Source organism: Staurois parvus, unplaced genomic scaffold (genome assembly GCF_062004578.1).
Source record: "Staurois parvus isolate SC_StPar_1 unplaced genomic scaffold, SC_StPar_1.0 ptg000145l, whole genome shotgun sequence".
In the NCBI taxonomy this organism is placed as follows: Eukaryota; Metazoa; Chordata; class Amphibia; order Anura; family Ranidae; genus Staurois; species Staurois parvus.
The window spans coordinates 5,992,297-6,018,989 of NW_028317941.1; the positions used below are offsets into that span (position 1 = coordinate 5,992,297).

Consider the following 26,693-nt stretch of genomic DNA (forward strand, 5'->3'; position numbering starts at 1 on the left):
CCCAAGATGATTGGAAACAGTGGTGATGGAATAACAGGCAAAGTAGTTCCTTGTGGGCAGATGGAGATACTACCACGGGTAGTGGGATAGTCTCCTGTGTGACTGCCCCAGACTTAATGTTGGATCTGTCAGCCAAGTACACTGTCAGTCTTTGAGTTTTGGCCTTTAAGGGTATCTGATGTTGCAGGGCAAATGTTGAATCGATAAAACAACTGCAGGCCCCGGAATCAATGATAGCGGGCACTTGCAGGGTTCTTCCCGGAAGCTGGAATGAAATGGAAATGATAAGGTGAGCAGAGTTGATGGTTGCAGTTGATAGTTTAGCGGGCAGGGTGGTCAGAGACTTACGTAGCTTTGCAGGACAGTTTCGTATATAATGACCGGGCTCTCTGCAATAGAGGCACAGGTTACCCTGTCGACGGCGTTGTTGTTCCTCCGGGGTAAGTGAGGTTCGTAGCAACCCTATTTGCATGGTTCCGGATTCTTCAGCACTGGGTGTAGCAGGACTGGTTGGTACCATGTTCGCTGGAGGTGGTACCCTGGGTAGCATCCACATAGGGCGAACTTGTCCGGCGGACCTTTCCAGCCTTCGTTCCCTAAGCCGGCAGTCAATTTGGATAGCCAGGTTAATGAGCTCTTCCAGCGTGTTTGGTACCCTGACTCAAGCTAGCTCATCTTTAAGGGGTTCAGCAAGGCCTAAGCGGAACTGATAGCATAAGAGAGCGTCATTCCAATTGGTATCAATTGGTATCAGCGCTCCAGCGCCTAATCTCTGTTACATAGTCCTCAACTGCCCTGCGGCTCTGCTGAAGAGAATGGAGTGCTGCTTCTGCTGATGCAGATCGCTGGGGATCGTCATAGAGCTGAGCCATAGCCTCAAAGAAGCGATTTAAGGAAGTTAGCTTGACGTCTTCCTTTTCCAGCAGATGGTGGGCCTGTGGTTCGCCCTGGAGGAGTAATATCACAAACCCAACCTTGCTTGCCTCTAAAGAAAGAGTGTGAGGTTGTAATGCAAAATAAAGTTCAGAGGCATTGCAGAATGCCCTGAACTTGTTGCAATCACCAGAAAACCTTTCAGGTCTGGGAACCCTAGGTTTCGGGGAGAGCATCATCACTGCCGGATTCATCATAGCTCCTGAAGCGATGGTTGGGGCAGATGCAGATGTCGCTGCGGTGCTGGCAGAGGGTGTGGGTGCAGACAGGGTCTGAAAATGATTTTCACATTGGTTGTATCCCTCTTGCAAGCCCTTGACGGCTTGTGTCATTGCCGCAATGTGCTGACAGATCTCTTCTAGAGGAGAGGCCCCTCTTTCAGGCTCCGACATGGCCTTCTGGTACTGTCACATACCTTGTTGGGGAGTCTGACGTGGAGAGGAGGAGTCCCCTTACTACTCCCGCTTGGAGCCTCTGATAGTGGGGACAGAGGGTGCCGAGCCAGGAGTGGCACAAGTCACTGGAGATGAAGGTAGGCAGGTGAGGACCCAGAAGATCCGGATGTAGGCCAGGTGTGGATGCAGGAACATGGGTGCAGCAGCTGGCAGGTATGGCGGCAACCAGGATACAGACCAGGTGCGGATGCAGGAGCGTAGGTGCGGCAGCAGGCAGGTATGGTGGCAACCAGGATGCAGGCCAGGTGCGGATGCAGGAGCGCAGGTGCAGCAGCGGATAGGTATAGCGGTAACCAGGGTGCAGGCCAGGTTTGGGTGCTGGAACGCAGGTGCAGCAGCAGGTAGGTATAGAGGCAACCAGGATACGGGCAGGTGCAGGTACTGGTGCGTATGTGCAGCAGTGTCAGACAAGCCAGGTCAGGATCAATTGGACGGATCTGGTACAAGGGAGCAGGCAGGCGGATAGTCAGGCATAAGCCAGGTCAGTGCAGATGGAGTTCTTTCTTAGTCAGGGTCAGATCAGATACAGGCAACAGAATCAGGTTATGGAGTACAGGGCATTATAGACCGGAAGGCATAGGCTAAACTGTGTTAGCAAATTAAATTGCCCGCCTTGCATTGACATGTACTCTAGTGCGCATGCGTGCACCGCACGCTCCCGCACATGCTCATTCGCACTGCCGCGGCTGACAGGGATCCGGTACCAGCGCACAGCAGCTGGTTATGGAGGACAGGGCATTATAGACCAGAAGGAATAGGCTAAACTGTGTTAGCGAATTAAATAACCCGCCTTGCGGTGATGTGTACGCTAGTGCGCATGCGTGCACTGCACGCTCCCACACATGCGCACTCACACCACTGCGGCTGACAGGGATCCAGCACCGGCGCACAGCTGCGTGACGCCGAGCGAGCAATCCCTAACGGTGAAAAGAGCTGATTGGAGGAAAGAGTCACAACGCCTTTCACACAGCTCAAAGGAGCAGAGTTGAGGCTGTCAATCTGCTGGAGATCCCTCACCATTTTTCTCTTGGTGTCAGGAAAACTTGTCAAAAGTGACTGATGTGCATTGATGAGGCTGCACTGATAGGCAGCACTGATAGGCGGCACTGATGGGTACTGATGAGGTGGCACGGATAGGCAGCACTGATGGGCGCTGATGGGCAGCACTGATGGGCACTGATGGGTGGCACTGACTGACGACACTGACGGGTGGCACTGCTGGGCACTGACAGGTGGCACTACCAGGCAGTACTGATGGGCGGCACTGCTGGGCACTTGTGGGTGGCACTGCTGGGCACAGGTGAGTGGCACTACAAGGAAATGATGGGCATAGGTGGGTGGCACTGATGGGCACAGGTGGGTGGCACTGATGGGTGGCACTGCTGGGCACAGGTGAGCAGCACTGGTGGGTGGCACTGCTGGGCACTGATCATCAGGGCACTGATGATCAATGCCCTGTTGATCGGTGCCAATCTGTCCTCTGACAATTGCCGGTTATCAGCAGTATTTTCCTCACGCTAGTGCAGCCGAAAACCGGACCCTATGCTTTTTTTCTTGATTTTGGCAGGGAGTTTCCCCTCAAAATACACACCAGATCCAAAGGGAAAATGGCCAGAACTGTCACTACTCACTTTTTTTTTAGTGACAATGGTTACCAGGACAAATGAAAAGGGTGAATCTCCCTGTTAGGGACACGGACATAAATACAGTAAATATGACAGAGGGTCTAACTGTTTCCTACTCTATCGAAAACTGTAGTGTAGGATCAGCAATGCATATTAAAAAGAGATTATCCTGTGACTTTTAATTAATTTTTTTATTGAGTTTAACTTTTCAGCTCAACTGCTGTGATAAATATGTCTGTTTAGAAAAAAGGAATAACTACATGTTAGTTTTTTAAATTATTACTATATAACTGTTTTTATTGTTTAATAGGGCCAGCTAGGGCTGCCAGGGCTTCCAGGAAAACCAGTGAGTATTATTGCTTTACATCACTCACCTTTTGTCTGTTTGTTAGTATTATTATAAACTTTTGTTTTTTCTCCTAATAGGGTCCTGGTGTTGCTGGACTACCTGTAAGTGGTGTATTGCTTTAACTATTTGTGTTCTGCTGTAATTATTTATTATTTATATATTCAAAAAATACATAATAAATAAAAAAAGATTGAAAATGTCCAATTTTCATGCAGGGTAATGCAGGACCAGTTGGACTTCCTGGAGAAATTGGCGTCACAGGCGCAAAGGTATGAAATTTTATGTTGACATTGTTATTTGCACACGCACATGATAATTATAATTCCTCCATACCACAGGACCACAGCTGATTATAACCTGAATCTGAATCTCCACAGCTGATTGTAACCTGTCTGAGCATTCTTAGATTGCACTGTAATCTTACTAAGATTGCCATTCCAGTTGCTTGTACAGCCATTCTAGCTGTAAAGACTTGGGCTGGGGTAGAAAATGTAATTGGTACTAAAGGATCATTTTTTTTCATTAACCACTTGCCCTCCAGAGGATTTACTCCCCTTCCTGACCAGAGCATTCTTTCGATGGTATTTGATTGCCTGTGCATTTTAATTTTTTTGCGCTATATAAAAAAGTCAGACGATTTTGAGAAAAAAAAGAATATTTTTTACTTTTTGCTATTAAACATGTCCAGTAAAAAAATTTAAAAAAAAAATCAAATTTCATCATAAATTTAGGCCAAAATGTATTTTTCTACATGTCTTTGCTACAAAAAAAAATCCCAATACGTGTAAATTAATTGGTTTACGTGAAAGGTATAGCATTTACAAATGGCGGTATATACCCATATGGAAGAAAAATATGTTTGAAATATATTTTAAAAATATTCTTCCCAAATATATTGACATATATTTGAAATTCTACAGTTTTGGCCATATTCAATATATTTCAAAATATATTTCAATATTTTCTGAGCATTGATCAATTCAGTGATCAGTGCTAAAAAGCACTGACACTGTACGAATGGCAGTTGGCAGGAAGGGGTTAACATGTGGGGTGATTAAAGGGTTAACTGTGTGCTGTTTTACTGTGTACTGTGTGTGTGTGCGCTTCACTGCAAGCACACTGCTTTGTATTGCTCTGCTATGCAAAGCCTTGCATAGCAGTGTGCAGGAACTGACAGGGGAGAGAACTGTATTGTTTACTTACAGTTCCCTCCCTACGTCGGTAATAATCCTCGATCATCATGTGCCGGTGTGTAATCACTGGCTGGGTCCTGGTGATTGACAGTCAAGGACACAAATAGCAGCGTGGGTAGGGCACACATGCCCCCTACCCGAAAATGTGAAATAATGTATACTATATATACGTGATTTTTTTGTAACCGTGCCACCCTGTAGCAGTATTGCTGCTACAGGGCAGACGGGAAGCGGTTTAATAAAAAGATGTTCTGATTATTGGCTCTATGCAACAATATTGCACAGAAAGGTCCATTACTTCCTCTTCTGGAAGTCTGCCACCGGTATTGTCCACTTCACCCTCTTCCTTAGTAAGCTGGATACTAAGTAGGCAGTCATGTTCATACATTCATGAGCAGAGCTGTGCGCATCCTTAAACGCACACAGCAAGCCCGGCCCCCTGCTCTTTCCTCACAGGAGTTTGACTAAAAGCAGCAGGCGCGTTATGGTTCCCGCTGCCCTCAGTGTGTCCTGTGAGACCAGGTAGTGCAGGGAGTGGTGCTGCAGCCAAGACAGCGCTGGAGAGGTGACAGGAGTCAGGTAAGTGTTTAGAGATGGGTGTGGATAGGAGTGATAGTGGGGCGTTTTTTTTTTAAAAAATAATAATTTGACTTTAGAATCACTTTAGTGTTTAATTACAGTGAATTAATCTAGTTCAGGTCATTATGGTTGGGTTTTTACAAAGCAGAACATTTTTATCACACCATAGAAAAAGGACTGGCACACATGCATCCCAAGATAAGCTTGCTATGACCTAATTATGTTGTTGAACTGGTATGGTGGTTCCCATGCATTACGAACGCTTGGAAACCACATTACAATTGAACATACGTGGAAGCAAATTGTGCAACTCAACATTATTAGTGCCAAGGGGCTTGCAGCAACAAATAAAAACTTATTTGAAACCTTGTTTTATGTGTACAGTATATTAAAAATAGCATCCCTACTATATCTCTGTCTGTTTCTTAACTTCCTCCCCAATCTTCATGTCACACTGAAGAGCACCTCCAAGCAAAAAAGTCAAATACACTTGGAAACATATCCATTTTTATGCCATGATAGAAAATAAACTAAATTTATCTTATTCTGAGTTGCATATAATCTACAGTTGTGTCCAAAATTATTCAACCCCCACTGAAATTGAGTGTTTTGGCCAGTTTGACATTGCTTTTGATCATTCAGTCATCTTGCTTACATTTACATTAAAGAGGCACTTGTAGGTCAGACAAATATAACATAACAGTTATAATGAAATAACCACAAATGTCTTTTCTGTGCTCACAGCATTATCAGTTTTATTCAACCCCCAAGTGACATTCAATCTTAGTACTTAGTACAGCATCCTTTTACAGTTATAACAGCTTTTAAACGTGAAGCATAGCTTGACACAAGTGTCTTGCAGCGATCTACGGGTATCTTCGCCCATTCTTCATGGGCAAAGGCCTCCAGTTCAGTCACATTCTTAGGCTTGCGCACTGCAACTGCTTTCTTTAAGTCCCACCAGAGGTTCTCAATCGGATTTAAGTCTGGTGACTGCGATGGCCACTCCAAAATGTTCCAGCCTTTCCTCTGCAACCATGCTCTAGTGGACTTGGAGGTATGCTTGGGATCATTGTCCTGTTGAAAGGTCCAACGTCTCCCAAGCCTCAGGTGTGTGACGGACTGCATCACGTTTCCATCCAATATCTCCTGGTACTGAAGAGAATTCATGGTACCTTGCACACGCTGAAGCTTCCCTGTACCTGCAGAAGCAAAACAGCCCCAAAGCATGATTGACCCTCCACCATGCTTCACAGTAGGCAAGGTGTTCTTTTCATCATAGGCCTTGTTCTTCCTCCTCCAAACATAGCGTTGATCCATGGGCCCAAACAGTTCTAATTTTGTTTCATCAGTCCACAGAACACTATCCCACAACTTTTGTGGTTTGTCCACATGGCTTTTGGCATACTGCAGTCGACTCTTCTTATTCTTTGGAGACAGCAAGGGGGTACGCCTGGGAGTTCTGGCACGGAGGCCTTCATTACGCAGTGTGCGTCTTATTGTCTGGGCTGAAACTTCTGTACCCACATCTGACAAATCTTTTCTCAGTTCCTCAGCAGTCACACGGGGACTTCTCTCCACTCTACGCTTCAGGTAGCGCACAGCAGTCGAAGTCAGCATCTTCTTTCTGCCACGACCAGGTAGCGTTTCAACAGTGCCCTTTGCCTTGAATTTGCGAATGATGCTTCCTAAGGTGTCTCTTGGTATGTTTAACATCTTTGCAATCTTCTTATAGCCATTGCCCTTCCTGTGAAGAGAAATCACCTCTTCTCTTGTCTTCCTGGACCATTCTCTTGCCTTCACCATGTTTGTAACCACACCAGTAAATGTCTAGAAGGAGCTGAGTATCACAGTCATTTTAAAGCTGCCTAATTGGTGCTTATTATGCTTGATTGCTGCTCGGTGACATCCACAGGTGTTTTCAATACCTGATGGAAAGCACCTGTATGAACCTCTGTTCTTCAGAGTGGTAGTCTTTAAGGGGTTGAATAATTGTGGCAATGAAGAAACCACATAAGAACCATTTACTACTGTATTACATAAACAATTGATGTCATTTTAGTTGCATTTGGGTAGTTACAACGTCCTTGTAGGATTTGATTCTGAATACAATTCCAAATGTACACTATAGTCCCTAAACCCCTTTACAGCATTGGGGGTTGAATAATTTTGGACACAACTGTATGAAACTGCCACAATTAGCAGGCAATTTGGATAATCAAGGATTATGGGTGAGACTACAGCATCTTCCACATAGTTCTGTGCATGCAACCTCCTTCTCATGATCCAATGTAGGGGCACGGTCATAGAGATAGACTATTGTTTAAAACAATAAAACAGACTGTCATGTTTTAGATCCCACACAGATAGCTGTGCTTTCCGAAAACATGGCTAACTAAATAAATTTAGCTAACTAGGTAGCCTTTGCTAAAGGCAGATACCAGCATGTAAATGACAACTAGTTAGTTGAATGCTAAATTTTTTTGTTTGACCTAATTAGTATGTATAATTAAAAATATTGCATGATGTATAAGAGATAATCAATTTTAGGATTACACTTTTCAACACAATTTTTGTCACAGACCTGCTCTGACCTGTTCCATATTGTCATCTTGTTTACAAATATGGTATCAGGGTTTTTGTATCACCCATACTTCCAGAGTTATGCTCTAGTAAAGTTTATACGTTACTGCAAATTAGCCATTGCAGTTTTGTTTGGGTAGAACAGAGGTTTAATATGAAAAATTCCATTGTTGTATGTTGTTAGCCACAACCAAAAATGCTGAGTCATGTATTTATAATTACCTGGCCCCTTGCCCTAATGGCCTGGCTGATACAAGCAAAAATGCTGAGTCATGTATTTCTGTGTGAGTGGGACAGTAGGAACAGGAGAAATCATTACATTCAGAAACAGTGGCCAAAGAGAACATCACTAGTCCCAGGACAGAAAAATGTTGCACATGACCCACTTGTGGAGCAGAATCCACTCCATATAAAGTTGGGTCTTATGAAGAAATTTGTAAAAGCGGTGGATAGAAGTGGACATGGATTTCTGTATCTAAGAAAAATATTTCCAAGGATCAGTGAAGCGAAGATCAAAGAAGGGATCTTTGTAGGACCTGATATTAGGAAACTGATGAAAGATTAAAACTTTGACGGTCAGTTGAATGAAACTGAAAGAGCAGCATGGGAGTCCTTTAAGATTGTTTGCTGCGACTTCTTGGGAAATAACAAGGCACACAACTACGCAGAAATAGTGGATACTCTACTGAAATCTTACCAGAAACTGGGATGTAACATGTCTTTGAAAATGTACTTCTTGGATTCGCACCTGGATTTTTTCCCTGCAAATCTAGGAGCAGTCAGTGATGAACATGGGGAACGGTTTCATCAGGATATTTCAATAATGGAAAATAGGTACCAGGGCAAGTATAGCTCCAGTATGCTTGCAGAGTACTGTTAGACCCTTAAGAGGGATGTTCCTGATGCGCAACACAGCAGAAAATCATATACAAATACCTTTTAGAAGACTACATTCCAATATACACCTATATACGCATATTGTATATATAAGCAACATAGTGTAAATTTCAACTGGATGTCACTCCAAAACGTTACATGATGGAGAATTTCTAAGCAGAAATCTGAGTTTGCAACCAAAAACAGAACTAGAATAACCCGTTAATTTCTGTGAAAAATTTTTTTTGATTTTGTTTACCAGTGTAATAATAGTGGACCTTCTGTTTTGCTTTCATGATAGATCTATGTGTGCTGTACTCAGATCTTCTACAGCATTTTGTATTTATTGGCAATGTGCCAATAGAAAATTCTACTGGTTATTGCATTGCAACTCTCCCCACAATTACAAAGCACACAGCGCAATCTAAAGTTAATTAAACTAATGCCATACACTATATAACTTACTTTTTGTATATGTGAGCAGTGCCAATGTATCCTGATGAGATAATTAGTAGGTACTATAATACAGAGTAAATATCATAACAGTATTGTTTGAAAAAACGTAATTGTACTTTGATCTTGGTACCTAATGTTTACTCTGTTTCTTTTTCTTTAAGGGTGAAAGAGGATCTGTTGGGTCTCCTGGACCACCAGGACTACCTGGAAAACCTGTATGTATCTTTACCATTTTAAAAATATTTGTGGTTAAAAAGAATTGTGTGTCTGTATTCCATAAGAAAAACATGGACAATTAGAAAGAAGTCCTGTAGTTACATAAAATGATCTTCCCTCTTATGAGTATTGCTAATTTAATTACTGAGGAGCCCAGAATAAATTTGGGCACATTGCTAAAATTGTATTGCTTATGTTTTTTTTTAAAAGGCTACACAGCAGAGCAACTTGCCTTTGAATGATAGAAATCTCAGAAGGAGCAGCCTGATCAGTGGTCCATTTTAATATGCTTCTTTCAGCACAGCTGAAAACTACCGTATTTTCCGGCGTATAAGACGACTTTTCAACCCCTGAAAATCTTCTGAAAAGTCGGGGGTCGTCTTATACGCCGGTGCGAGCCGGTGTCAGGGCGGCACTATTTCAAGGGGCGGCGCGGCGCGCCCCCCCCTCCTCCAACGGACACCAAGTACAGGGGTGGGCAGAGGGGCTGCTGTACTTTACCTGGCTCCGGTCCCACGACGATCCGGTCCAAGAAGCGCGCCTGCTCCTTCTTTCAGTTCGGCCGCTCGATGGTCACGCGGCTGCTCGGCTCCGCCTCCTCACCGGTGATTGGGCGCCAGCACTGGAAAGGCACACAGGCGACCAATCACCGGCGAGGAGGCGGAGCCGAGCGGCCCCGCGAAAATCGAGCGGCCGAACTGGAAGAAGGAGCAGCCGCTCCTCTCCCCCACTGACACTAACGATGGGGCACTATTCCTCCTCCACACTGACACCAACGATGAGACACTGTTCCTCCCTCACTGACACCAACGATGAGGCACTGTTCCTCCCCCACTGACACCAACGATGAGGCACTGTTCTCCTCACTGATACCAATGATCAGGCACTATTCCTCCTCCCCACTGACACCAATGATGGGGCACTATTCTCCCCACTGACACCAATGATGGGGCGCTATTCCTCCCCCACTGACACCAATGATGGGGCACTATTCCTCCCACTGCTACCAATGATGGGGCACTATTCCTCCCACTGACACCAACGATGGGGCACTATTCCTCCCATTGATACCAACGATGGGGCACTATTCTCCCCACTGATACCAATGATGGGGCACTATTCCTCCCACTGACACCTACGATGGGACACTATTCCCCCCACTTATACCAACGATGGGGCACTATTCCCCCCACTGATACCAGTGATGGGGCACTACTTCTCCTCCCCACTGACACCAACGATGGGGCACTACTTCTCCTCCCCACTGACACCAACGATGGGGCACTATTCCTCCCCACTGACACCAACGATGGGACGCTATTCTCCCCACTGATACCAATGATGGGGCGCAATTCCTCCCACTGACACCAATGATGGGGCGCTATTCCTCCCACTGACACCAATGATGGGGCGCAATTCCTGCCACTGATACCAATGATGGGGCGCTATTCCTCCCACTGACACCAACGATGGGGCACTATTCCTCCCACTGATACCAACGATGGGGCACTATTCTCCCCACTGATACCAATGATGGGGCACTATTCCTCCCACTGACACCTACGATGGGACACTATTCCCCCCACTTATACCAACGATGGGGCACTATTCCCCCCACTGATACCAGTGATGGGGCACTACTTCTCCTCCCCACTGACACCAACGATGGGGCACTACTTCTCCTCCCCACTGACACCAACGATGGGGCACTATTCCTCCCCACTGACACTAACGATGGGGCGCTATTCTCCCCACTGATACCAATGATGGGGCGCAATTCCTCCCACTGACACCAACGATGGGGCGCTATTCCTCCCACTGACACCAATGATGGGGCGCAATTCCTGCCACTGATACCAATGATGGGGCGCTATTCCTCCCACTGACACCAATGATGGGGCACTATTCCTCCCACTGATACCAATGATGGGGCGCTATTCCTCCCACTGATACCAATGATGGGCCGCTATTCCTCCCACTGACACCAATGATGGAGCACTATTCCTCCCACTGACACCAATGATGGGACACTATTCCTCCCACTGACACTAATGATGGGACACTATTCCTCCCACTGACACTAATGATGGGACACTATTCCTCCCACTGACACCAATGATGGGGCACAATTCTTCCCACTGACACCAATGATGGGGCACTATTCCTCCCACTGACTAATGATGGGGCACTATTCCTCACACACTGACACTAATGATGGGGCACCATCATTGGTGTCAGTGGGAGGAATAGTGTCCCATCATTGGTATCAGTGGGAGGAATAGTGCCACATCATTGGTGTCAGTGGATGAAATAGTGCCTTATCATTGGTGTCAGTGGGAGGAATAGCACCCCATCATTGGAATACCATACTGAAATAGCATACCATATTGAAATCAAATCTGATGTTTTTTTATTTGGTGTGCGTTGGAAGAGGGGTAGTCTTATACGGCGAGTATAGCCCAAACCCTATATTTTAACAGGAAAAGTAGGGGGTCGTCTTATACACCGGAAAATACGGTAATTATGCCAATGATGTTAAAGGAAAGACTATGGCTCCACCTGATGGCTAGATAAAAAACTGCATAATGTCAATATGCAACATTTTAGATTTATCTGATTAAAAAAAAAGAAAAACATTTGTTAAACTTAGCCATGAACATAATTGACAAAGTAAATAGATAAATAAATTGAACCTCATTTTGCTGAAGGATTGCTTTTACTTTAATAGCCAATTTACTTTTCAAAGTGAATTTTCACTTATCTTGCTGAATGGGGTAAAGCAAAGTAAAAATCTGCTTTGCAAAAAACACCCTATATAAAGAAAATAAACAGGATTTTTGGCTTGTAATTTTTTGGATTTTTTAAGTCAGCAGAACTTCACCTCATTCACTAAGCTAAGTGAATTTTAACTCTGTATAGTAAATGAGATGAAGTTGTGCTGACTTCAATCATCCCATCATGTCTGAGCAAAAACCCTGCTTTTTTAACGTTTTCTTGCAAATGACCATGTATTCTTGACAAAGTGAATTTTCACTTTTTTTTGCTTTAGTCACTAAATTAGGTGAATATTTCCCTTAAAACTAAATTAATCCCATTACACATAAAAGCAGTATACATAACCTATAGGTTTCACTTCAGGCTCGGTTCAAAATGCTACGACTTGGGATAAGACTTGTGAGACCCCAAGCGTATGACATGTGAAACCCCATGTTAATCAATGAGAGCTGTCTTAACTAGCCTACTGACGTCGCTCCAACTTTAGAAAAGACTCCTGTACTACTTCAAGGTGATTTCTATCCGACTCGTGCCCACAGACTTTAATGGAGGTAGCCTCCAAGTCAGATTCTCATCTATATTGATGTGATTTGGATCTGACATTACAGGAATATTACCCAGGCAGTTGCATGGCATGAAAGTCACGCATTAAGTTGCATCAAAGTCAAACTCCAGTTGATAGCAAATCACCAGGGAGTCACCGGGCAAAGTCGCACCGTACATCACGTGTCTTTCAGGTCGCAGTAGTGTAAACCGAGCCAAAGTGTTAAGACCCTGGATCCTGCACAAATAAAAGAGTGTTTCAAGTTTATTATTTGCTTTTGGTGACTTTGTTATAATGTTATCTTTAAGCAGCTGAATCAGGTGGAATTGTTTCCTACTGACACTGGTGTATTATGTTTGAATACTGTAGACTTGCAGAGATCAGGTCCCTTGCTAAGGATTGAAAGGCTACAATATACAGAAGCTTTTGAACATACATCTATACATATGCCCATTTCAGTAATGAAATGCATTTTTTCTTAAACGTGTATAATGTAAGAATTGTTCCATTTATTTTGGAACACAGTATCAATTGTAAAGACTCATGTAAAACACATGCACTTTTTTGCCAACCATTAGTGCAGTTATGTGCATAGACAGGCATGGAAGGACTGCCATTTACCTTTATGTTGAATTGATTTTGTCAAGTACAAACAGCATGCCTCTGCAATTCTACACACTTTGATGATCACAAAGGCATAGCTTTGTCAAGCTTAGAGGGTATTTAATAATCGCCAGGACATATCACATTGGAAATGTTGTACAATGGCATCAAGCTGAATGTATTTGATGATCCTGTACTTGATGCCATTAAGATATTTACAAATATGATAGAAGAACTCTCCAACTAAAGCTGCAGTCACATATGGAATAATAGACTTTTTACACTCTACTAAATAGTAGAAATATAATGGTGCTGCCTTTGCAAAATTGAAAATATGGAATTTTTTTGTATATTTTCCACTATCATATGCAAATAGGTATTAGCTAACAGTGCAATATTTGGAATGCAAATTATGTCAACTTAACAAAAATACCTTTTGTTGCATTTGAATGCTTGTGCTTTGTATATATAAATATATTATGTCCTTTACTATACTTCCAACTTTTTCACAATATAAACTTCTCTTCGTTAACTATTCATCAGTGTGTTTTGGTTTTGCCTGATTGCCATTGTAATTCACTGCTTGTGTGAGGATAATTAGTTGCTGAATTCGCCATTAATGAATGACCTCCATAGAGACTTATTTTAGCTTACTTCTCTGATGCTGTCACTTTTCCCATTTACCTCCAGGGTATGATCAGTTTGTTCCAGAGAATCTTGTTTCCTGTCTGAAGTCTTCCCTACTGTATTTTGCTATTTGCATTGACATACATTATGTGAAATGCATTATCATGTACTTTCTCTTTTCTCTCCTCTGAGCTGTAACACTGTATTGTCTGTGTAACACGTTGTCCCTGTACAGTACTTAAATCTTACAATGAACAATAAATGCTGGGTCTATCTAATTATGGGAATTTATAAGCAAGCTGCAGAAATAGCTGCTAAGATAGTACTGTGGAGTTAGTCAGCAGACAGAGTAAATTAAATTTAGTTCTTTTGTATTGCAGGGTCCCTCTGGGAACATTCAAGGCTTAGAAGGCAGTGCTGACTTTCTGGTAAGTGCACATATGGGGCAATTCAGTCAACTGTATCTGAACCAGGATCAACATCTATATTTACAGTCCAAGTCTGTCACTAGCTGTCTCCATGCATGACAACAATCTATTAATTTCAGGTATATTGATGTGCAATGCATCATATCTCCCAAATAAATACTTGAAAACTAGCTGAGTTAGAGCAGTACTTTCTAATGGTGGTAATAGTTATATGAACTGTTTTATTGCCTTCTAAAAATGTATTAAAGAATTTGATTGTCTTATCTGGAAAGAAAACGTTTAAACCCCCACATGAGGTTTGCATTTACTTGCGTCCGGTATATGCTTGCACAAAGAATTATGGGAGGGATTTTGGCAGAAGACTGTTGGACCTCAATGTCATTGCTGCCTCTATATGAGGGAGGTGTTACCTGAGTCTGAAATAGACTGGGTAGTGGAGAACTGCTACTGTACTGAGAGACTCTTAAGATACCCATAGATGTAAGGTGGTACTCTGAAGGTAGACCACTAGATGATCATGGCATAAAGAAGCAAACATATGTTCTCCATGCTTTAATGTTTATACAGACAAACAAAAAAACTAGCACCAGCCTTATTTGCAAGGAACAGAAGCAGTCCACTGGGAAAATCAATCCTTGGCTTCCAATGTTTCTCACTGAGATTGTGCAACCTCAAGGTTTCTGTAGATGTTGTACTGTGCTCATAGACTATGTATAGCAGCTTATATTTTTAATTGCTAAAAAAAGAAGTTACATATTACATAGGTTTTCAAGTTGATCACATACAGTTTAAGAACTGATCGTATCCAATTAGCCAAATCATTTAAATTGTATTTAACAATGAGCGGGTAACCATGCCTTAGACATACAGTATAATAATTTCCCAATTTAGCTGTCTTTAACATATAGTGATTTCCCAGTCTAGCTGGTAACCATGCCTTGGACATATAGTGATTTCCAGATACAGCTTTAATCACCTGGATCAGTCAATGATAATCTAATGTCTATCTATATCTTAAGAGAGCTGGTTGCAAGAACAAAGAAAATAATATACCTTGTAGAACTGTCTAATTACTTTGTAAAGAGTTTGGGAAGCTCTAAGGTGAACAAAAAATGTTGCCTTAACTAATCAGCTGTTGTGGCAGATTGCTAAGGTTTTATTAGTAAAACATTCCATCTTGCATTTCAAGAGTTGCTTACATTATGTGCAGAGCCCAGTCAAACATATCTTCCACTACTTTTATTCTCCATGATGGTACATGGATAATTCTAAATGAGTTGTAAGTAGAGTTAGATGCCAAAGACATTTTGGAAATATTGCTGAACATCAAAGAGTAATACTTGTGTGCAAGTCTAGATTTATTAAAGAATACCCAACTTACAAGTTGCTTTAAAGAGTAACTCTACTTTTGTTGAAAAAACATTGCAAGGATTTCAACAAACTTTGTTGTAGGTTCCTACCTTTTGTTATCCTGAAGAAATAGTTGTTTTTGTCTGTGTCCATGTGCAACGTGAATGAGAATGGGAGTGGCAGGGACTGAATCCCTATAGACTTGATTTCCTTTTTGGAGTAACTCACCAAAAATGACATTTTGTTGCAGGGGATGCCCAAAATATGACTTGTAGCTTAGTGCAGACTTCTGGGAAAATCAGTAAGCCGATCACACAAACCAGAAATGCATTTGGGGGGGGGGGGGGAGCATTCTGTACACTATTGCATTTTACAGAAAATTACAGTGCTACAGATTTAAGAGGAAAAGTAATTTTCAATAATATTCAATTTGACTTGTGTAGCAATTGTATATGATATATTAATTTCTTTTTGCTAATTATTCCCACAAAAGTAGAGCTAACCTTTAAAGCTGAATTTCATAAATTTTATGTTGTGCATACTTACATTAGGCCAGCTTGGCTTGATATCAGTTTATACATATATATTTGAAAAGCCCCTTGGGATGCTGTAATTCACTGTAGTAGCCTGGAGCACATAAGTGAGAGCTGTGGTCTTCTAGGTTCTGTGTTTGCAGCTTTTTCTCTGTACACTTAAAACAGGGGGGTTGTTCACTTGCACCTATACTGTTTATACACTGTTAAAAACAAATAAAAGGAGCATTTTGAAAACACATCAGATCTTAATGGGGAAAAATATCATGCTGGATATCTATACTGATATGGACTGGGTAACGTGTTAGGAATGTAGGGATACCCCATCGTTTGATGGAAATGAAAATTATCAACCTACAGAGGACTGAATTTAAAGACACCCCGAAAATCAAAGTGAAAAAATGATGCAGCAGGCTAGTCTATTTTGCTGAAATTTCATTGCAGCAACTCAAAATGGTACTCAGTAGTTTGTATGGCCCCCACATGCTTGTATGCAAACCTAACAATGTTGGGGCATGCTCCTAATGAGACAACGATGTGCTGGGGTATTTCCTCCCAGATCTGGACCAGGACATCACTGAGGTGCAACCTCAACGATGGACTGAAACATGATATCCCAGATGTGTTCTATTGGATTTAGGTCAGGTGAGCGCGGGGCCATCAATTCCTTCTTCCTCCAGGAACTGCCTGCATTCTCTCTCTACATAAGGCTGGGCATTGTCATGCACCAGGAGGAACTGCACCAGCGTAGGGTCTGACAATGGGTCCAAGGATTTTATCATGATACCTAATGGCAGTCAGGGTGACATTGCCTAGCCTGTAGAGGTCTGTGCGTCCCTCCCTGGATATGCCTCTCCAGACCATCACTGATCCACCATCAAAACTGTCATGCTGAACAATGTTACAGGCAGCATAATGTTCTCCATGGCTTCTCCAGGCCCTGTCAGATGTGCTTATGGTGAACCTGCTTTCATCTGTGAAAAGCACAGGGAACCAGTGGCTGGCCTGTCAATTCTGGTGTTCAATGGCAAATGCCAATCGAGCTCTATGAGGCCGGGCAGTGAGCACAGGGCCCACTAGAGGATGACGGGTCCTCAGGCTACCCTCATGAAGTCTGTTTCTGATTGTTTGGTCAGAGACATTCACACCACTGGCCTGCTGGAGGTCATTTTGTAGGGCTCTGGCAGTACTCATCCTGTTCCTCCTTGCACAAAGGAGCAGATACCGGTCCTGCTGATGGGTTAAGAACCTCCTATGGTCCTGTCCAGCTCTCCTAGAGTAACTGCCTGTCTCCTGGAATCTTCTCCATGCTCTTGAGACTGTGCTGGGAGACACAGCAAACCTTCTGGTAATGGCATGTATTGATGTGCCATCCTGGAGGAGTTGGACTGCCTGTGCCACCTCTGTAGGGTCCAGGTATGCCTTATGCTACTTGTAGTGACACTGACCCTTGTTAAATGCAAAACTAGTGAAAACAGTCAGAAAAGATGAGTAGGGAAAAAATATCAGTGGCCTCCACCTGAAAAACCATTCCTGTTTTTGGGGGTCATCCCATTGTTACCCATCTAGTGCACATGTTATTAATTTCATTAATAGCAAAGCATCTGAAACTGATTAACAACCCCCTCTGCTACTTAACTGACCAGATCAATATCCCAGGAGTTTAACTGACTTGATGCTATACTCTGATTAAAAAGTGTTCCTTTAATTTTTTTGAGCAGTGTAGCAAGCCTTGTTTTCTTAATAAATACAAAGCATTCTGTGATTGTATATGGTGGAGATTGTGATGTCACCACTCTTCTTCTCCACCTCGTCCAATCAGAGAATGCCTTGTAATCATTAAAAAAAAACCCACAGAAAGAACAGTATAAATTTACTGTTTGCAATTACTTTTTGAAATACCCAACTCTTGCCATGTGCATGAGCATCTAATCCTTGGCCTAAGGTTACCAAAACTTTTTTTTTTGTTAGGAATCCAAGGATCAATGCTACCTTCTTCTAGAACCTCAATGGCCCTCTTACCTTTGTTCTGTGGTACCAGAAGAGGTCCATAACAAAATGATATAATGTTTTATAAAATCTCAGCACAACTAAATATACTAAGATCCTATTTGAGGTGTCATCTGACAAGCCTCATATATGACATACACAAAGTTTAAATAAAGTTGCTATTATGAAGGGGAGCAAGATAGTGGTTCTTTAGATAATGATGATACAAATTTAAATGGTGAATATGGGCCAACTACGAGTAAAGAAATGCTTAGTGGTCTGCGCTATAAGCAATAGCAGGGTGTGTTTTCTTTCATTTGTTTCAAAAAGAAATCTTTGATTGGAACAAGGTTGTATAGTGAATGTAAATGTAATTTTATTTAACTGACAAAACTACAAATGTTTCAGAAGATAACAACCTCACCAAGGCAAAGTTCTGACACCATTACTTATTTTAAGGTTTCAATTTAATTGCTATTTTTGACACTATAAAACAATGCAATTTAATTATATTTTTAGTGTCCAACAAACTGTCCAGCTGGCCCTAAAGGACCCCAAGGACTGCAGGGAGTAAAGGTGAGTCTTTCTGTGAACTATCATTTTTAACTATGTTTCCGGATTGCATTGTCAAAAGTTGCATGCACTCCTCTACATGTGCAATTATGTGAACTCTTTAGCCTTTTATTAATAAAAAGCTGCAAAGTTTCAAAGTGGTCCCAACAGACAGTTAATTTTGTGCACAATGTTAAAATATCGGTGCACAGCCAATTTGTCTTCTATGCATGCCAGCTGTGGCAAGTGAACTCGCAGGTGTGCCTGGTTACCAACAATAAATAAATAAAATGGCAGTTAACAAGAGTTGGTCACAGAAGGTGAATTTACCAAGTGACCGTATTCTCTGCAAATATTTTTGAATCAGTGTTAAGTTAATATGTTCATCATCGTTTTTGTCAGCTGTATGTTTTCAGTGCCAAAAAATAAAAGAAAATAATATTAGAGTTAAGTCAATTGATGGAAACGATGAAGAAAATAAATTCCAGTTTTCACCAACGAAGAAGAACAGAAAAAAGGGGCATTTACCCACCTGAATTGCCGCTTTCCTCAGAGCTCCGCCTGTCTGTTAAAGCTCCATCCCCCTGATTCTATCAGTGAGTCGTATTGGCTGAGAGACACAAGTTCCCTCTGTCTTCCTACTGCCTGGAGATTACTGTAATGTACTGGAGATTGTAACTGACTAAAATGTACTGGAGTTTTTATGTGACTGAAATATACTGGAGATTTTAGTTGACCAAAATACTGTATGACTAAAACTAAAATGGCAATTTAGTCAAAAGATCATGACTAAAACTGAATCGAAATTTGACTTCAAAATTAATTTGAATAATGCTTGGGATAGATGCACACTAATTTACAAAAACGTTTTGAATATTGCTGTTTTGCTGTCACATATCTCAATTGGGTTTTTATATTTTCATGGCTAGACCGGTGGTGTCTTCTTATTTCTTTGTTTCCTCAGTTAAATGTGTGCTATCATACATGCTAAACCATAGGTGCTGGGAAGAAATTGCATTATAACACAATATTATTTTCTTTTAAGGGACACAAAGGGCGTCCAGGTCCTCTTGGTGAGCCAGGACCACAAGGAAAAACTGTATGTATATCCTAAAACTGACTAAGATTTTTTTTTTAAAATGGTATAGGGGAAACAACCCACCACTAACATATATCATACAAATGAAGCAAATCCACAACTGCCATGCAGTCTGTCATTTGCATATACACAAAACAATCAATTCCTAAATGAAAGTTCAAATGAAGGGCCAGTGTCACCTTCTCTACAAATACAATTGTTGATAAAAGGACGCAATTGCACTAAGTTCCTAAATGACACCATAAGATTGTGCTTAATCTAAGCCGCTTCATGGCTTCACTCCCTTCAGCTGAGCATTTAGATTTTTATGCCAAGAAGCCAGCCTATTGCACTAGGATATGCTGTAGATATGCTGTTGTTACTGTCTATCCAGTCATTCTGTGCGTACCTGTACATTTACATACATGACAAGAGTACTCGCATGCAAACTTGCCCTGAAGGGTACACATGAATGTGCACATAGACATGCATTTTAATGCACTCTCTTTACGTGCCAGACTATTACTAACTAGCAGCTCAAAGTGAAGGGTCTGAGAGCTGAACATATTGATGCCCGCCTAGCGATTATGAGCATTTGACTGTAATTAAGTGAATAAGCAGTATTTCCTAAACACTGCTGTCATGGAAATCAGCCTCCCTCTGTTCCTTTCTGTCAAGGGGCACAGTCTGCTAAATTATGCCAAAACACTTTCAAGCCAACCAAGGAAAAAATGAATAATAAAACAATAGAAAGCCTTGCAATAGGGATCTCTCACTCACAAAGGTACAGATCACCCCTGGACATGTGCAGAACGTTACTGTTTCTGTGTGCCGTAATATTAATGTTTTCTTTTCTTTTCATGACGTAACTTCTGAAATTTCTTTCGGAAGTTTAAAAACAATTATATTTTTTTGGTAAAATTAAAGCATTATTGTATATATCTTGGTTCAGTAGACATTTTTCCAATTACAGGGCTCAAAGGGAGATGTAGGAATTTCAGGGGAACAAGGAATTCCAGGACCTACGGTAATGTACAACTTCCTATTCCTACAAATAAATGTCAGCATAGCCGATTCTTTATAAATGGAGGGGTAGAGCTTGATTTAAGTGTAACACCTGAATTGCAAGTAGCACCTGTGGTCAAATATTCATTCTTGCACCTGAGAACCACAGCAATAGTTAGTAGTTAAGTAGTCTGTTCCCCCATAGACACTTAGCTAAACTGTTTTGCTATCAAAAATTACCTGCAGCCATTACAGTTAGTGCAGAATGCTACCACTAGGCCAGGGGTGGACAATTCATTTTCCCAAGCGGTCACATGAAAAACTGGAAACCAGTAGGCTGAATTTAATTCTGCTTAACTAATATCCCAGATATATGGGTGCACATAACTAGACATGATTTCCCCCTTAAAACAAATATAAAATACAAATTCATATAGGGAACCAACCTTATGTAATGTGGTAAGCTAGCACCTCCTTGGGACAAACATACATAGATTTAGCAGAGCGGCCTGTTTATGGGAACCCCATGAGGGTATTTATATATTTCCTCCACTGGTCAGTAGTTCAAAAAAGCAGTAGTGTGAAAAGGCAGTAGTGCAACCGCCACCATCTTGGCTGACCTTGATCCGGAGAATACACACTCCTCCCCTATAGCCATGAATCAGTGTCACATGCTGCGGAAGGGGTTCAGCTGCTGCCATCTCTTGTAGACACCTGTTTTTGAACGCATTACTGTGAAGTATCTGCACACGTACATACATAAATTGGAACAAAAAAATAGCAATTGCCTTAAAAGTAAAGCAATGCAGTTGTACTGCATGCATGACTGACGTACACTTATTTACATTTTATTTCCAATTTCTGATGGACCATATGCAAATGTAGGATTAAATGTTGTATTAGTCTGTTGACCCCTAAGTACTGAATAGCCTAGGCCCATAATATCTGAAGAAGCAATGGGGTAGAATTACTAAAAGCACTCAGAATCCAGAGCAGCTGTGCATGGTAGCCATTCAGCGTCTAACTTCAGCTTGTTCAGTTAAGCTTTCACCAGACAACCTGGAAGCTGGTTGGTTTCTATGCAGAGCTGCACCAGATTTTGCACTCTCCAGATTTAGTAAATATTCCCCAATATATCACAACTCAGTTTGTTTGTTCTTTAAACTAGAAAAATCTCTCTGTACCTAGAATACACAACTTAGGTTCTTGGGTCTTCTTCACAAATCAGTCCACAATATACTATCTCTGAGCATTTTGAAAAACAGACCACTCGTTTATTGTATAGTATATATTAGTCACTGACTGCTTATTACAACATTGTTTTTACTTGTACAATTTTAAAGTGCTTTGATAACTTTTATGAAATTTCTATTCTAATTTGTGACACAGGGCCCTCAGGGAGTCCGTGGTTACCCAGGGCTCGCTGGACCAAAAGGAGAAACTGTAAGTATCTATAACAGTGGACATTTGAGATGGTTCTTCAACATTTTTTACTTAGCTTGAAAAAAAAGGATTTGTTATTTAGTACATTAGATATCATAATTTAATAAAGAGTGTGTGTGCACCATAAGGACAATGCAATTCAATTTGCAATTCACATGCTCATTCTAATCCATCATGATTATTGGCATCTACTGTGCTTAAAGACAGATCTAAAAGGCAGGAAGATCCCAAGTAGTATACAAAGGGGGATATGCTCCACCAAGGCTTAGATTTACAAACTGTGATGGCTTTTTTCTTTCTCTATTTTTCTCTTCTTGCTACCGCTGGATATTTATGGCTAAATTCAGCAAGAGAACTATAAAGAGAGTGGGTAAATGTATTGTTGAGAGGATTCAAAAATCCCTTTATATTTTAGGAAACATCAAACCACCTTTTCTTGTTTGGTGGTCTAAGCAGTAGAAAAGTAGTCCCGATCATAAGGGAGACCACATGCTGCCTCCAATAGCACATTCTAGCAGAAGTTCTCACTAAGATAAGCACAACAGGAGATGCTTGCACAAAAGAAAACACAATGAAACGTTGACCTTGGGTCACAGAAAGGCTTCTTGTATGCCTTAGGATTTTCCCATTTAGTCATGTATCAGCTATGTGTTTGATATCCCATCTTTTTGTTTAATATCAGTCGAGAGAGAGAGAAAAGTGTGTGTGTGAGTGTAAAGACAGTGCATGCTTAATTATTACAATAAGATAAAACCTTTTGCAATGCACTTGCTTGTTCTAATCCAGCCATTCTCAACCAGGGTTTTGTAAAATCCTAGGGTTCTTCCATGGATGGCTAGGGGTTCTTTGAGCTGTGGCTAACTGACCCCCATCTGATGGCCTTGCATAGTTTTAAGTCCAATGCCATTTGACAAAGCCAACAGCATGACTGCAAGAGTATCATTCTGGCCACCCTTGTAAGGGTGGCATTTTTCCCACTTGCCACCCCCCCGAATGTAAGGGGTATTTTCCAAGAGATCCCCAATAGACTAATCTTACCAGGGGTTCACTGAGACTTGAACATTATTTCAAGGGTTCCTCTGGGGTGAAAATGTTTAGAAAGACTGTTTTAATCTATCTTGATGAACAGTGTCTACTGTGCTTGAAGGGATATGTAAACAGAAGGAGGATCCCAGGTAAACCAAGTAAGCAGTGTAACAATATGCACTTTTTGTTATGCCTTTTTAACTGTTATTCTAAAAGATGTCATCTGAATTCCACAGGGACCAACGGGATATAAAGGGATGATTGGATCAGTTGGTGCAGCTGGTAAACCTGTAAGTTGATATAAAACTAAACATTTCTTAGTCATGTTAAAAAGGTGTGTTAATAGCATAATCTAAAAGAATACATACAGTAAGTTTATAAATTATTATTGTTCAATCTGTCTTAAGACCTTAAAAGAGAAGTTGGGTTTTTAGAAAAAAATAACAAACCTACATACTCACGTCACCTAGGTGGCTCAGCATTAATTTGATGTTGCATCTGTCCCCCACTGCCTCTACACTGGGAGCTGAACAATCAAAGACCACTGATCTTTCAGTTCACAGTCTTCAATAAGAAGGGAGTTGTGACTGTCAGTCACTGGTTCTCTGCTCTGCCCCTCCAGCGCTCGCTAGAATGCCAGGCTGTGCACGGGGTAGGAGCAGCTGGTATAGACTCTCAGAGGCATGCTGGGAGCAGGGGCGGACTGACCATTTGGAAACTCGGGCACTGCCCTAGGGCCCGGGGTCAGTAGGGGGCCCCATGAGATGCCCCTGGTACCTTTTTCATAGGTTTTTTTTTATCTGGGTAGATCCCTACATTGAAGTCAAGATCTCTCCAGAATCTGGACTGGCTGAGTGACGGTAGCTGAAAGTGGACTTTAGCCCACTGTCGGCTGAATACGGGTCACAAGAGTGCAGAACGAAGTGCACTCCTGCGATCTACAGGAGAAGTAGGGCTAAAATAGATTTGTCCCTACTTCTCCTTTAAACCTGTCTAGTTAGTCAGTGTCCCACTGTTCATTCTCTCTGTCACTGAGTAGCACAGTAGTTCTGTAGTGGTGGATTTGGTGAATCAGACTTATTATCCTCTGTAAACAAATTACTTTTCTTAGAGTGAACTCACTGCTGTGCTTACCAAAAATTAAATCTCTAAAAACTATAAAAACACTTATAAATAGCAACTATGTCTTAAACAATTGTAACAATATGGAAAATATGCACATTACAAAAACAAATTAGTAGAGTCCAAGACAGCGCTATTTACAATTAAACCAAAATGAATAAAAGTAATAAATAAAGTATAGGTTTTTGCGCATAACAACAAACAAATTGTTGTTGGGCACAAACGCTTACACGTTATTTACTTTTGTTTTTTGTTTCCTTTAAATAGCACTGTAAATAGAAATGCTCATTTTATTATATTCTGTGATCCTATTCAGAGGTGAGTTCATCTGCACAATGTTACATTTGGTGCAGTCAGAAGTGAAAGAGGTGAAATTCCCCATTGTCTTGCAGATTCCTCAGTCCTCATTACAGAATCTCCTAGAGAGCAGGAACATTTAATTAAACTGCACTTAGGGTGGTTATTAACACTAATGAGCACAGCCTTGCAGAGTTTTCACTTCTCTATGTCTTTTTCAGGGTGAGGAGGGGCCAAAGGGGCCCCCAGGAGAGCCAGGAGAGAAAGGAGATAAGGTGAGTCATATGTTTTTCCTATTTATTATTCAAATAAAATGATTACATATGATATACATTAAAAGTATTCTTGTTCTGCACTGCATTCTATAAAGTAAAGTTTGTCTATAGTGAGACCAATTGGAAAAATTCTATTTACATATATTTCTACATACCCTCATACATGACAATGTTTTTGTATATTATATACTGTATACTGTGTTCACATACATACATCCTAATATATATGCTGATAGCAATACTATTCAGTCCGTGCCTGGACCTCTTTGTAGGCTAAACAAGCTAAGGCTTTTTAAAGCAAGGCATCTAGCTTAAATTTTCTTAAAAGATGAATGTGTTTAAGGGTAGTCCTTTTGGGAACCTAATTGCCAAAGTCAGAAGATCTCTCTCCCAGGCTCATTTTAGTGACACAAAAAGTCAATTCATATGAGGGAAGGCAAAGTACCATGCTTATCCTAAGTTTAGCCCATAGCGTTAACCAGTAGAGCTTCTTATTCCTCAGATTCAGTAGAGGGATGGAAACTTGCCTGTTCATTTAAAGCAATCGATCTCAAATCCTGTCAAAGAAATGGTATGAAAGTGCTGTTATTAGCGTTATAATTTCAGTTAGAGCCAAGGTTGTGGGTCTGATACATGTGTGGGCTAGATATTAATATTTTTTTTACCTTTTGCTCTATATTATTATCAATAATAATAATGGCAATACAAATGCCTTCTGCCCTATAATAATTACCAATAATAATATTGGTAACATAAATGCTTCTTACCAAAGAAAAGGATAAAGCTATAAAGCCATAAACAGTAGACACTTTCATAATTACCGTAAGTAACCGAAACACTGGGTGCATTCTGGCAACCAGCAGGAAACAAAAGGTAAGAAAATAGCATCAAAGGGGTTCATAGTGGGTCCCAGGAATTCATTAGTGTCCCGTCATTACTGAGGTCTCTTACATTTCATTGTATTTCCATGCCACTGTTAAACAGAACTGTGGTTATCGGGGTCTACTGAAACCTGCAAGCAGTATATCTATGTTTAAGGTACCAGGGAAAATCCTATTGCCTTTTCTGGTTACAAGCATCAATGTATATTCATAGACTCAGTCTCTATAGGTCTCAATGGGTCTCTCTGCACATAAGCCGTCCTTGTGTAAATGCTCCCAACATTCTGATAGAAAGGACCATCGTTTTATACAGAAATTAGGGGAAAAATAACATTAGTTTCTTTAAGATGTGATGTGTAAAATGTGTATCTTCAATTGAGTCAACATTGTATAGAACTGTGTCATTCATTTTTGCCTAGTCTTATACTTTTCTAACCAACAAATTATTGTTTTAGGGGTCACGAGGTGTCATTGGACAAATGGGAGCAATGGGTCCTAAGGGAAACAATGTAAGTTTTAATTTTAATTTTAAAATAGATGTATTGATTTGTACAAAGCAACAGCTATTAGGAAAAAGGTAAGAGGCAAAAAATAGAAATGAAAGCCAAAGTAGGAAAGGGTTAGTGGGGGATGGGACATGGGTAGACTATTATAGCTGCAATGAAAATAAACTAACGTTACCCAAAGATGTCATTCAACAACAAGCATCATTGAACTATTCTTTTTATAGCCTAATTCTTACTGTGGATTGTACGAAGCCTTCCATAAACTTTGGGGCAGTTCCCAATAAAGAATTGTTTTCAGCTGGCCCTGGGAGGATTGACATATAATCGCAGGAAGATATGTGTATATATTTTTTTCCTGTCTACCCAATCAGTAAAGTACTTTGTTAAGAAAGGT

At 41.2% G+C, this 26,693-nt stretch overlaps 1 protein-coding gene across 1 annotated transcript in view; it reads left to right on the forward strand.

Moving 5' to 3' along the window:
* COL9A2 (collagen type IX alpha 2 chain) overlaps positions 1-26,693 on the forward strand; it is a 101,747-nt gene that overhangs the window by 45,241 nt on the left and 29,813 nt on the right. Inside the window, exons 6-17 of the mRNA XM_089673877.1 lie at positions 3,324-3,359; positions 3,440-3,463; positions 3,578-3,631; positions 9,211-9,264; positions 14,195-14,242; positions 18,634-18,690; positions 19,712-19,765; positions 20,718-20,771; positions 22,139-22,192; positions 23,455-23,508; positions 24,859-24,912; positions 26,249-26,302. Of these exons, the coding sequence (XP_089530003.1) occupies positions 3,324-3,359; positions 3,440-3,463; positions 3,578-3,631; positions 9,211-9,264; positions 14,195-14,242; positions 18,634-18,690; positions 19,712-19,765; positions 20,718-20,771; positions 22,139-22,192; positions 23,455-23,508; positions 24,859-24,912; positions 26,249-26,302 (597 nt within the window). The remainder of the gene's footprint in view (positions 1-3,323; positions 3,360-3,439; positions 3,464-3,577; positions 3,632-9,210; positions 9,265-14,194; positions 14,243-18,633; positions 18,691-19,711; positions 19,766-20,717; positions 20,772-22,138; positions 22,193-23,454; positions 23,509-24,858; positions 24,913-26,248; positions 26,303-26,693) is intronic.